This window comes from Passer montanus, unplaced genomic scaffold (genome assembly GCF_014805655.1).
Source record: "Passer montanus isolate IOZ18808 unplaced genomic scaffold, ASM1480565v1 scaffold5, whole genome shotgun sequence".
Classification (NCBI taxonomy): domain Eukaryota; kingdom Metazoa; phylum Chordata; class Aves; order Passeriformes; family Passeridae; genus Passer; species Passer montanus.
Window position 1 is genome coordinate 14876466 of NW_024369929.1, and position 12884 is coordinate 14889349.

Here is a 12884-nt window from a genome sequence, read left to right on the forward strand (position 1 = left end):
AACAAATAAATAAGCTTTTTCTTTCTTACTCATATGGCTACAGATCCCCCATAGTTTGTGGCATAAGCACAAGCAGCAGCTCCTCTGGAGAGCCACAGCAGAAGGACCAGATCTTTGCTGGGGGCTGCCCAAGAGCTGATCACCCCCAAAGTGTAACTCAGGAAGGGACACACACAGAGCTGGTGCTGCTGTGAGTTTGCACAGCTGATGGGAAGCCTCGATAACCTCTCAGCTGCCTTGCACACAAATAAACTGAGCCACGGGGACAGCCAGGGAACAGGGCTCATGATGGAAGGTACTGTGCACACAGCTGCTGCAAAACCACCCCTGCTGAACACTCAGGCAGAGTTGTTGTTGCAGGGAGAATGGCACATGAATACCCACAGAAAGCTCTTTTCCATCTTGCTTACACAATAATGTGGTTTTTCCTTTTTCTCCTTTAAAATTGTTTCTTCAGCGAAGTATGGTTAGGGAAAAAATAATAAAAGAAGAAAGAAAGAGATGGAATCTTCCTTACCCTCTGGGAAATGTGGCTGACAGCATTTCTTGGGCTCAGTGTCACTGTCACCTCCTCAAGGCATTGCTGGCCAGTGATGTGATGGGGGGAAGAAGCCATGAGTGAGAGCAGCTCCAGGGTGATGATGCCTGAGGAGAACAGAATTCCAGAATTCCAGCAGGGCCCTTCTTCCTGAACACAAACCTGGGCAGGGAACAGAGCTGACAGTGCTGAAGCCAGCACAGCACAGGAGGCACCAGCTCTGTGAGGAAACCAAATGTTGTTACTGAGCACTGGGGAGCAGGGCAGGTTCAATTTATAGTGATTTTCTAAGGAGTTAGACCATGATTCTGGACAGGATTTCTATTTTAAACAACACCTAATCTTTAAATTCAGTCTAGATGTGGATTTCATACCTTTTCCTGAATGAAAGCAGCACTGCAGGAAGCAGGCTCAGGAGTTCAGATGTGTCCTGGCAGGTCCCCTTGCTGACAGCCTGAGCTTGACTCTCATCCACCACAGCCTGGGGTTACAGTCCCAGCCACTTCCAGCACAAGCAGCTCTGGCTCAGAGCCCCCAGAGTGATAAAAGACTTCTTGTGTGATCATCTCAGGAGGGAAGTTTGGTGCCAAACAAAGCTGCAGTCTGCTTGGGTCCCTTTGTCATCAGAGACAAAATCAAGGGGAAAAGTGCAGAGCTGGGGAAAGAAATGGAAACTGAAAAACGTTCAAATAATGTATTTTCTAAGAAAATGAATGAAGCCCAACCCAAGAATGGCTTGTCTGGTTTTGCTGGACAGTTTGCACTGATCTTGGTGCAATATGAAAGACTTTGTTGGAGGATTCCCCTTGTTCACCAATCCTTCAGCAGTCCAAGTACTTTCATTCCCTGACTCCAGAAAGGCTCCAGTGATGCTGGGGTGTGCAGTGACCTTGCAGAAAGCTGTCAGAGATCCTTCAGCAGCTGGTGGTTTGTGGGGTGGTGGAGGCAGCCCTGCAGACTGGTGAGCTGCCTGTGCTCTCCTGGAGAAAAATGAATGTTTTCCTCCATTCCAGGCCACATGAAGAGCAGCATCCCATGCCATTCTTCCTGACACCATCAGAAGTGTGAGTGCATGGAATGGGAGCTCATCTGGCACGGATCTTCTCTGCCTGGAGCTCCACAGCACACTGGTGTTTGCACTGACACTCTCCAGCAAGAAGGAAACATCCCTTTCCCCATGGAAAAGCTCCATGTGGTGTTGGGGAAAGCACAAAACAAGATTTGGTTTTCACTCTGCCAGAGAGCAGAGTCCTCAGCAGTGGTACTTGGAGAGCTGATGTGGGGATAAAGTGTTCCACATTTTGGAAGGCAAATTCCTTCCACAGCAAGCAGGGTGCTGCCAGCTTGCTGCAAGGGACAGCTGAGGCTGCCGTGGACACCAGGAGAGTGAAGGGAGCAGGTGGAGTTGGTGGAGGCAGAAGTGACCTCCAAAGAGGAGAGGAGTGATTTTACTTTCCTCCTGATCCTTCTGTGCCAGAGCCCCAGAGCCATCTGACCCCACCTGCCTTTAGTGACCCTGGCTGAGGTGTCTTAAATAAAAAACAACTGAGCTCACAGGGAAGGGCAACGGCTTGGGCAGAAATGGGGATTAGGAATTAGAGAAACAGCAAATGGCCACATGCAAAATAGGCAAAGTAAGTATATAATCCTACTGGATTTATAGGAGAGATATTGGCACATACCAGGAACATTTCAAGCCAAATGTATGACAGCACTCATTACACCCCTCCCATCCACTGCCATAGCCCAGCTTAATGCAAAGCCCTTTGGCTTCCCCAGGCTCAGAGCTACATTTTATTGTTCAAACAGGTCAACAATTGCAATCAGATGTTGACTGCAGGCAAGGCACAAACACGATGATGTGTTAATGCACAGCACCACTTGGATGGAGGCTCTGCAGTGCTGCTGCTGTGAGTGGCCTGTGCAGGGGGGCAGCTGGCTTGGATCTCCCCAGGCTGCCTCAGAAGCCCAGCAGTGTGCCATGAATCCTGTGTGAGATCAGGAAATGAGCTCTGTTATTCAAGTATAAACTCCATTTCTGGAAATCACTGTGGGAGGAGGGCTCTCACACCAACTCTGCTTTGGTTTGTTGTAAAATCAGACAATCCTTTGGGTGGGAAAAGACCTGTAAGATCATTGAGTCCAACCCAGCACTGCCAAGTCCACCACTCCATCATGTTCCTGGGTTTTTAAGGCTGCTCCCACCTCCAAGTGCCCTTTTAACAAGAATTGAGCTGGAGTGGGATACAGATGATGGCATCTTTGTAAGACAGGCTGGGAGAGGATCCTACAGGTGTATCTGACTGCACCAACAACCTTCACCATGCTGGGGGGAGCTAACAGAACAAAGATCCTAGCCAGTGCCTACAACAAAGACATCCAAACCACATGGCACTGAAGCAATTCTGTTTATTTCACACCAGGGGAGAGTGCAGCCAGGTTATGCAGATACCTTCCCAATGGATGGGACCAGTTTGCTCCAGTACAAATTTCCACATGCTCAGCACTGTTCATTGTCAGGGGGTGCCTGTGGAGCTGCTGCTCCCTCCCAGCTTGGGCACAGCAAGAACAACCTTCCCCAAAAGCACTCTCAGAACATCCCTCTCTCCAGGCAGAAGCTCCCCCCAGGCACACACAGAGGCATCCCAAACACAGCCTGGCACGCTCTTCCCAGACAGGAATTTTCTACTCTTGTGTCACTGACCACAGACCTGGCAAGGCATCATTCAGGTGTTAACATCCCCACGCTTTATTTTGCAACCTGACCAGGACAAGACCCATCATTTCTTGGTTTTTAGCACACTGAGAACTCTGAGGTGCCAGAATTTTACTGACAAATGACCTTTTACACCAACCACAGTAATTAAACAGTTGGCTTGGATTTATCCAAATCCCAGTCTCAGTCCAGTATTACACAGATGCATAATGTACCACTTACAGCTTCACTCCTTTCTCTTCATTTTCATGCCTGGGTTTGCTTTGTATTTTTGCTTCAAGTTCAAAAACCTTATTAAAGTTGTTATGGAAAAAATAAATTTATTATTCAACATATTCAATTTGTTCAAAATGGAATGATCCTTTTCTCTTTTTTCTTTTTTTGGCTTTCATTTACAACTGGTTCCATTCAGATTGACTGTTTTTTTATCTTTTTCTATTTATAACCAGCACCAAGAAGAAAATTACCATGGATACAGTACATATGCAAATTAGCTAATGGAAAAATATATACATTTCACTCTGTAATGAGAAAACTTAAATGATATTATTGCCATGGAGAATATATCCCTGTATTATAATAAAATATCAAGCAATAATCAACTGCTAAGATTCTTTTCCACCAACAAAAAAATAGCACCATACATGAGATAGTGAGAATCTACACTCAATAACACAATTGTGCAACTAGAAATGTACAGTACTTTAGTAACAGTACAGAGTATTGTTTACAATATGGAAATACCACCACTGTAATCAAAAGAGCATCAATCTCTTATGAGCAACTAAGAAAAGTATTGTTGTAGATACACTGAAACAAACAGTTTCTTTTCTTTTCACCAGAATGTGGGAACTGAGGGCAGAGCATAGCTGTGACTTCATTGTAAAGCTCCTATAAACTGATAAAAACCAGAAGTGCAGGAATATTGAACGGAATTAGATTTTTTTGTTATTATTTTTCTGGCTGCTATGTGATGGGATGGTTGTCACCATGTGAAGTAAGAGAATTGAATAAAATGGAGCTGTGTTGTGCCATCAGTTCTTAATAATGTTGGGGGGTTTGATTATAAAAAATAAAAGGTTGATGCATGCTAATCTGTGAGCTGTGAGAGCAAGTGAGGTGTTTTTTTCTCAGTGCTCATACAGTTGAAAAAAAATCCTTGTAAATTCCTGTTTCCTTAGGTAGGACTCAGAACTTGCACCCAAGTGTCCTTTGGGTCCAGAACCCAGCAGGCTGGGCCAGAGGTCTAACCAGCCTAGCACCCTGTTCTGGCCAGTGGCCAGCAGTGAATTATTGCTGAAAAACACAAACCCTAAAAGCCTTCCTCTCCTATGTCCTACCTTTTGCCTAGAGAGGGTCACAGATCAGCACCAGAAGGAAAACGTTCCTGCTGTGGAGAAGCACCTTTGATTCCCAGCAGTGATAATTCACACAGTTCTGCCAAGGTAACAGAGAAAATGTTGCCCATGAGAAGAAAACCAGCAAATTAAAAAAGGAGTGAGGGGTGTCAGGGGACTCAGGGGTGGCTCTGGGGGCAGGGAGGCAGCAAGGACTGTCCCAGTGCCACTGCAGGCTAAGGGGGAAACACCACTGTGGATTAAGAACATAAACCAGGTCCTCTGGGCTCTGTCTGATCTCCTGGAACTTTCTTACTAGCAGTTCTTCTATCTGTTAATTTGAGTATCACCTGGTATTGTCTAAATCTTCCCTGTCACCCCTGCCAGCAATTTTCCCTTGATTACTTGCTAAGTACTTATATAACCTCTGAGCTGGGCAACAGGGTGGGAATAACAGAAAAAGGAGATCTAATCCTGATTATAAATTGCCAAAAAAAAAATTTTAAAAAAAATCCAGTATAACAAAAACCAAGCTGGAATCATTTCCCTGATAGAGAAAATCATCTGAGGCATTGGAAAGCAGATCTGTTTGAGACAGGCACTTGAGGAAGAAAGGTGTGCAAATGTGCCCTTGTGCATCAGGCCAGCCCTGGTGCACACACACTCATTTGCACTCACAAGCACAATGCAAATGTGAAGCCCACACAGGGTTAGTCTGTTGATGAACGTTATCTCCCTGTGCTTGAAATATTTAGCCCTTAATAAAATGCTAATAGCTTATTCCAGTGAGGTCCTGGATATGGAAAGAACAGTACTAAGCAAAAATTGCTTTAAAGACATGTTAGGTACTCAGAATCTCTATCCTTCCTTGCATTGACAAAAAGAGACAACAGCAACAAAGACAACCTGGGGCCAGGTGAGAGCTGCAAGCCAGCCTGGCCCAGGGGCTGGGGAGCAGCTGGGCTTGGCTCTGTGCTCAGCTCCAAGGAGTCAAACAGTCCCACGCAGCTCCAGAGCGAGCACAAAGCTGCAATTATCCAAAGGACTCTGTTCCTGTCACCAGGAGGAGGCTGAAACTCAGCCATGGCCTTGGGCCCTGGCAAGGGAATGATGCTTGCTGGAGCAAGATGTGACAGGGAAACACTGATGTGTGTGACAAGGGAGGGGACAAGCCCTGCCCTGGGCAGAGCTCCTGTTTCAAGTCTCACATCACAGAGAGGAGTCTGGTTTAAAGTGCAGAGACATGGCAGAGAGTATTGTGTGGGCAGCACCTGTAAGTGCTCTGACAGCACCAAACCTATAGCACCAAACCTGACAGCACCACAGAAGTGACACAGGGAGCACTCAAAGACAGCAAAGGAAGCCTGAGCCCTTGGCTTCCCACAAGCTCCAGGTTATACTCTGAATGTCTTGCATCCCTGGCTACTTCTGGTTACTCCAAAAGCTACAAAAGCTCAGCTGTGTAAAAGAGCCCAGAGATAGAAAACACCTGTTCTGCTCCCCACTACATCCTTTTCATAAAGATTGTTCCAAATTCAGTTTCTGTTCCAACCCTATCCAGTTTCACAGTCCTCTTAAAAGAACCAACAGTCTCATTATCTGATTGACTTCTAAAAATTGGAGAGAGCTTAGGCCAAGCAATCCCTCAGTGAGCTCTACTGGATGAAATGATTTCTGGCTTCTCCCATCTCATGTAAATGGTTCTTGTTTAAAAGTAACTATCTACAGCTGTTAATAAGCTTCCATTTCATTAAGCTTAGAGAAAAATTAGGTTTCATAAAAGAAACTCTATTATTTTGGGGAAAAGATAGAGAGGATTGTTTTTTTAAAATTAGAAGGAAAAGCACTCCCTATTAGTGGCTCTGAAAATACAACTTGGAATGTTGGATATAATTATGCTGAGTATTCTGTAGGAAATTCAGAGATGTCCATCCTCTGCTATCAGTTTTCACAAGCTTTTACAGAAAATCCTCTCTTTAAACTAAGCCTTTCATTGATGCATGTCCCTCCAAGCCCACTCTGCAGTGGGATAACTGATGGGAATGGAGAACAACAGATAAAAGCCAAGATTAAAAGATTAAGTAATGTCTCTACCTTTGCTGAATTATTTTGCCAGAGGCCTTCCTCCATGGAGGTACCCATAACCTTATCCAATGTAATCACTTTGCAACTCTTGTCCTTTTCTTTAATGGTAGCAAGCCATCCAGTGGCTGGTGATTTAATATATTAAAAAAGCATTAACAAAAAATGTGAGGATGTCACAATATTCAGAAATGATTGGCTCCTTGAGATGACCCTTTCTGTGTGTTTTTTTTAAGGTGGATGAACAGATGACTTTGGTATCCAGTCTGTAGGATTAGTTTCAAGTCTCATTAGGTGTGCTTTGGGATCCACCACGCTGTAGCAACTCATGAAGTTCCAGTACTCAGACCTACTAGTCTGTGATTTCCATACAAACAGCTGGAAGACTCTAAGGAGTGGCAAGGTTCATTAACTCTTCTGCTGCATCTTGTTTGCATAAAAGTCTCTGCAGGTCTGGCAGCAGCGCTGGTACCACCGCATGTCCTGGCACAGGTTCTTCTCACGGATCACCCTGCAGTACACTGTCCACTGGTCCCCCGTGCACTTGTAGGTGAGGGCAGCTTGGGAGGAGACAAGAAAGGAGAAACTGCCAGATTAGCCAGGGAACAGCACTGCAGGTGTGACCAAAAGCCCTGCACACGAGGGGAGGGAGGGCCACGCTCGCTGCCGGCACTGGAGAGCAGGTGAGGTTCTCTCTGCCAAAATATCGGGCTCTTGGAAGTGCTCCCTTCCTTCCCTGGACAGGAATGGGGAGTGCAAACCTCCCCTGCTGCACCTGTTTTGTCTCAGAGGCAAACAGGCCTGGATGAACAAAACATCCAAAGGTTCAGCCCAGATTTAAGGCCATGAACTCCACACTGCAATCAATGGGATGGAGATGGATAAATCACACACCTGGCAAGAACACCTGAGGCAGACCTTATAATGTGAGATGGGAGAGTTCACATAAAGGAAACAAAGCCACAAACAAGGCCAGGACTAATATTTCAGAGGTCCAAGGTCCCTCACAGGTTGTGAGGGAAGACAGGAAAGAAGTGACAGGATAAATCCCTCTGAATGTGTCATCAATGAGAGACACTGGACACAGATATAAAAGCCAGGTGAGGTGGACTCCACACTTAGATACTTTTGGAAATGTTATCCAAGACAAAAAGCCATTCTGAAGTAGGGACAACGCAGGATGGGGTCTGTAGACTACTGGGGTTTTTTTTCTGATGTTTTCTCTTCCATTGCAGAAAATAGAAAATTCTGTTTAAAGATAATCCAATTAGAATTGTTTATAAGCAAAAAGAGCAAAACACTCAATGATATGTCTTTCCACTAATATCAAATATCATTGTTTCTGGCCCTGGTGATTCCAAGCCTGGTTTAGAAACAAAAGCATCCCAAATTGCTTGCAGATTATTTTCAGCAGGGACTTGAGCCTCCTCAGTCTTCTAAACACATGAGCATTTTATTGCTTTGTCCTCTAACATGAATTAGGATGGATTTCTTGTCTCATCAGTGTATCACGGGCTTACATCTCAAATGAAATGTTCTCCTTCCACTATGCTCTTAGTGCTAAAATATCTGGGAAGTACTCTCATACCAAAAGAGGATGGAAACCCCTCAGCATGAGTGCATTTACAAAAATGAAAGTCCCCATTTTCTCTTAAAACATCTGGTAAACTTTTGGGGAACAAATTTCATTTCAGAAGCTTCAACTCCAGCCCCAGTTTAAGTGTTATTTAATAATGGAGACCATTATTAGAAAATGGTTCTTTATTATTTAGCAGCTCTGTGTTTTCATGTGTGTTAGAGGTTTCTTAGCCTGTAAGATCAGCTTTAAGATCAGCTCAGATGTGACAGAGAAGGCTGCTCTTTCTGATAACCTCTTGTTTACAACCCAGCCTCTTTACCAAAAGGGACAGGAGGCACCCATGAGGCTGGATCAGTGTAGCTGATGCATTAATTTAACTTCATCTTACTGGTGATGATGTGTGAAATGTAAAGAAACCAACTTGGTTCTTGGAGCTGTGGTGGAACACACAGGGCTGAAGTTCAGAAAAATATATATTTAGTATATTTATACTTTTTTCCCCTTATAAACTAATGTGAAAAATCATGAGACCCTCACAAATTTGTATTAACAGAGGCATTCTTAACTAGTGGCATGTCTCAAGTACAGTGTTAGGTGTTTCAGGAGACAGATGGTTATCACCACATTCCCATCCCAGCCAGGGACACGAGGAATGCAGGGAGGGTGAGGAGAAGGACAGTGACAGGAAATCACAGGGTCAGGAAGAGGCTGGATGCTCTCTTGCCCCTCTGGGCAAATCAATCCATCAAACCACCTGTCAGGGTCATGTATTTTCTTGGGACACAATGAATAAATGATCCCACTTCACACTCAATGGCAGCATGTGGAAGGGTTTGTGATGGAGAAAGATGCACCTGCCAGCTCCCTCACCTGTGATTGATCAATCAATCAGTCAGTCAATCAATCACCCACCATTTGTGTGCTCCTGCTGCTCTCTCAGCTCCATCCTCTGCCATGCCAAGCACTCCACTGGGCACAGCCTGAGGCAGGGCTCTACAGGACCTACCCACACCAGACCTTCAGGCTGGACTCTGGCCGAGCCTCTCCCGATTTCTGTCCCCGGACAATCCCTGCAGCCCCCTGGGCAGCTGGCACTTCCCCCCAGCCCCTGACTCACCGAGCCTGGGCGAGGTGATGGTGTTGACGTTGATCCTGTCGTTGCAGACCTCCTGGTGGCACTGCCTGTAGGCCGCGGGCTTGGCCAGCGCGGGGCACTCGCTGCCGTGGCGCCCGGTCACTTTGTGCATGCACTGCACCACGCGAGACTGCAGCCCCTTGCCGCACGTCGAGGAGCACTGCAGGAGAGAGCACACTGAGCCTGCGTGCCACAGCACAGCACAAGTCACTGCCAGGGCACGGGGTGCAGCCGCCGTGCTGCTGAGGGCTCACAGCTGGCTCACCGTGGCAGCCAGGGACACTCCGTGTGGCTGCTGTGATGGTTTTGCACCTTCAGTGAGCAGACGAACTCACCTGGCTCAGAGAAGGAACTTCTTGTCTTTCTGCCCTGAGTTCACCTACTCTGACTGTCCTCTGTGGATGCCCGTGGGGTTCAAGCAGGTAAAAATGCAATTCCCCCACAAAAGTCATGAAGAGGCAAAGCTGAAAAATGTGTACCAGCAGCTTCCACCTCCCTCTCTGTGAGGGACCCGGTGGTTCTTGTTTAAAAGCCCTCTCCAAGACTTGGATGGTCTAACAAGGCTTCCTCCACAGACAGGATGACCACAGCCAGGCACTGACATCAGATAAATCCCAGGATTGCAGCAGAGGCTGGCAGCCCCTGTGTGCCCAGAGCTCTGAGAAGCTCTGTTCTGGAGAGAACACACCAGGTATTCCAGTTTCACTCCCATCTATCCCTGCTAACTGTCTGGCCCTTGCCTGTCCTCCTGGGAGCAATTGCAAATTGTACTCCTGAGTTTTGGCTGCTATTAGCCAGGAGGCCCAGCCTGTTCATGTGCTCTCTTTGTTGTCATACAGTCAGAGTCCCTCCCTCTCCCTCCCTCTTCCTCTGGCCCAGTCACTTGTGATTTACAATGTCCTACTTGCACGCTGTTCAATTTTAATAAAGCAAACACAGTGAGCACAGGGAGGTGCAGCAGCTGGAGTCAATAAAAGAACCTTGTATTTAACATAAAGAAACAATGGTTTGCAAGACTTGGGTAAGATTCCTGTTTCTGCTAAAGCCACACACAAGCAAATGATGGGGGAGAGGAGGAGGTGAGGGAAAGCCCAGGGGGTATCAACAGAATGATGTGAAAAAAGGTCATGTTTTCTGTCCTCTGCTGTTTCTCACCAAAGTCAGGGCACTGGAGCTTTCTCCCTGAAAACCACCATCACCTCAGAGAGGTAATTCTCAAAGGAGAGATGCCAAACACTGGAAAGGTTCAGAAGATGGACATCACTGAGGCTGGACTAAGTCCAGTACAAATCCTGTGTGTGCAGCGTGGATGCTTGTGAGACCCAAAGCCAAGGGCAGAACACGTGGATGCACACAGGGCTCCACCTCTGCATCCAAGGAGGATGAGTACAGCAAAGCTGTGGTCATTTTGGTCTGGAAGTATCACAAGAAACCCTTGCAGTTTGGGTTTTTTTTCCTTCACAATCTCCTTATTTCAATTTAGGTTCAACACACCAGTTTATGACAGATATTTTTACACTTAGATTTTTCAGGTGTTGAATTTACATAAAAATATGATCACTGTCAAATACTACCTCAGCAATGCTTATAGTATTTAGGATTATGCTGAATGAACCCTGCCCTACAGTAAGCTATTCCAAAAATCAGGAATTAAAGTCCCTGATGTAAATCCCCTTCACAATCTGAATTTATGCAGTGAAATCTGAGCATTACATTAGTTTTGTGTGTCCCTCAGCTCTTTCCCAGCACTGAGTGCCCTCAGTGACTTCCACAGCCTGGAAGCCAGTCAGGCATGGCCACTGGATTTAAAGTGAACTATTTTCATCCTGATAAATGCAACTATTAGGCTCTTCCACTTCACCAGTCAAATGCAACCTTTAATCCTCAGGATTCAGTGGCAATTTCAGTCTTCACAGTGCTTTACTAATCTTAATCCTCCCCAAACTATTTGCTTTGGGAGGGGAATTGTACATCCATTTTGCAAACAGAATTGCTGTTATCACACAGGCATTAAATAACTCAGGCCATGGGCTTCCTTCACATGACAGCAAGAGTGAGCCTGAAACCTCTGTCTCTGGCTTTTGAGCACTCCCTGTGCTCTTAACAGGGGGGGCATGGGGAGAAAAAAGGGAGAAGAGGACAAAACCAGCATTTTTCTCATAAGGTGAATGAGGTTTTCAGATACCAACACACAAACACTCACCTATCTGTGTTCCTGTCTCTGCATTTGTTAACCAGCAAGGAGGGCAAGCAATGAAACTTTTTTCCACAGACACTGCCAACTCCAACCCTCAGACAAATAACAGCAGAGCTTTTGCCTGAAGCAGTTTTATTCCTTCTCCTGGGAGACTGGGATCATCACCTATGCTATGCAATTAGTTTTTCACAGCCAGCAAGACAGATTTTAACATCTTTCTTGAACTCTTTAGGGCTTGGCAGCTAAAGGAAGGTTGGACATCTGGCTTATTTTAAGACGAAATTTTCAACTCGGTACTTGGATAGTTTCTTTCCTAGGAATTTCAATAGGAAATAGGAATAGATACAAAATACATACAAAGGGGGAATTGTTACTCGTGCTGCACTATGAGAAGAGGACATCATTAAAAAGGGCATAAAAATCAAACTCCAACTGCACAGCAAATTCCCATAAATACCTTCACTCCTTCTCTGGACAGCTAAATGCACTGCTATGGACTCTCTGTTCCCAAATGTTTGTGGAGCAAGGAACCATATCCACAGAACAATTTTCAGGGCTGGATTCAGCAAAAAGATGCTGATGCCAAAGGAAGAAGTGGATTTTCCCTTCCACCAGGCACTGCCAGTGGTGTCACTATCACTAAAATGCACGTGCAAAATGCACAGAATTTAACCATAATGCCCTAAACTGACAACACAAGCACTGTAACTGGAAATCCACCCCCATGCAATGATCAAAGGGTTGCTCAGCACTGTAAAATAGAGGTGGTTAATGAACAGCTACAAAAAGTGAAGCTAACGAGAGCCCCTGTAACTCTCAGTTCAAACACTGCTTAGGAAGGCAAAAGCAGGACAAAAATGCCTGCATTCACATTCTTTGGCAGTAACATGCAAGCCAGTGGGGATATCCAGAAGGAAATAAACTCACAAATTGTCAAGGCAGCAGCTGCATTCAACAGCTTAAAGAAGATTTACTCACCGAAAAACTCTAACCTTAAGAGCAAGCTATGATTTTTCAACTGGAATGCTATTTCCACCTTAGGATACTGATATGAAAGCTTGAAATCTAGCAAAGGTGCTGACAGATGTCTAATTGCTTTGAAAGCAAATGCCCCAGGAGAATATTAGGTATTAAAATAGAACAAATTTACAGAAAGTGCTGAGATCTGTCAGGGCCTTCATCAACTCCTGGTCTACAAAAGATAGCAGAGAAAGAGAGGGGAATGTGACATAAACCAGGGCAGGGCTGCTGTTGGGCATCACAGCAGAGAGTCCAAAGAATCCCTCTGTTGAGGCTTAAT

General features: G+C 45.5%; 1 protein-coding gene and 1 long non-coding RNA gene across 2 annotated transcripts in view; one reads left to right on the top strand and one right to left on the bottom strand.

The window, feature by feature from the left end:
- Positions 1-6460: 6460 nt before the first annotated feature.
- Positions 6461-12884, bottom strand: part of ADAMTS17 (ADAM metallopeptidase with thrombospondin type 1 motif 17) — a 154056-nt gene continuing 147632 nt past the window's right edge. The window contains exons 22-23 of the mRNA XM_039723597.1: positions 9370-9547; positions 6461-7233 (exon numbers count right to left, since the gene is read on the bottom strand). Coding sequence (XP_039579531.1) covers positions 7082-7233; positions 9370-9547 — 330 coding nt within the window. The 3' untranslated portion in view covers positions 6461-7081. The remainder of the gene's footprint in view (positions 7234-9369; positions 9548-12884) is intronic.
- Positions 9544-10871, top strand: LOC120509205. The gene is made up of 3 exons (XR_005629187.1): positions 9544-9809; positions 9963-10078; positions 10548-10871. It is a non-coding gene; the product is annotated as an uncharacterized LOC120509205 (long non-coding RNA).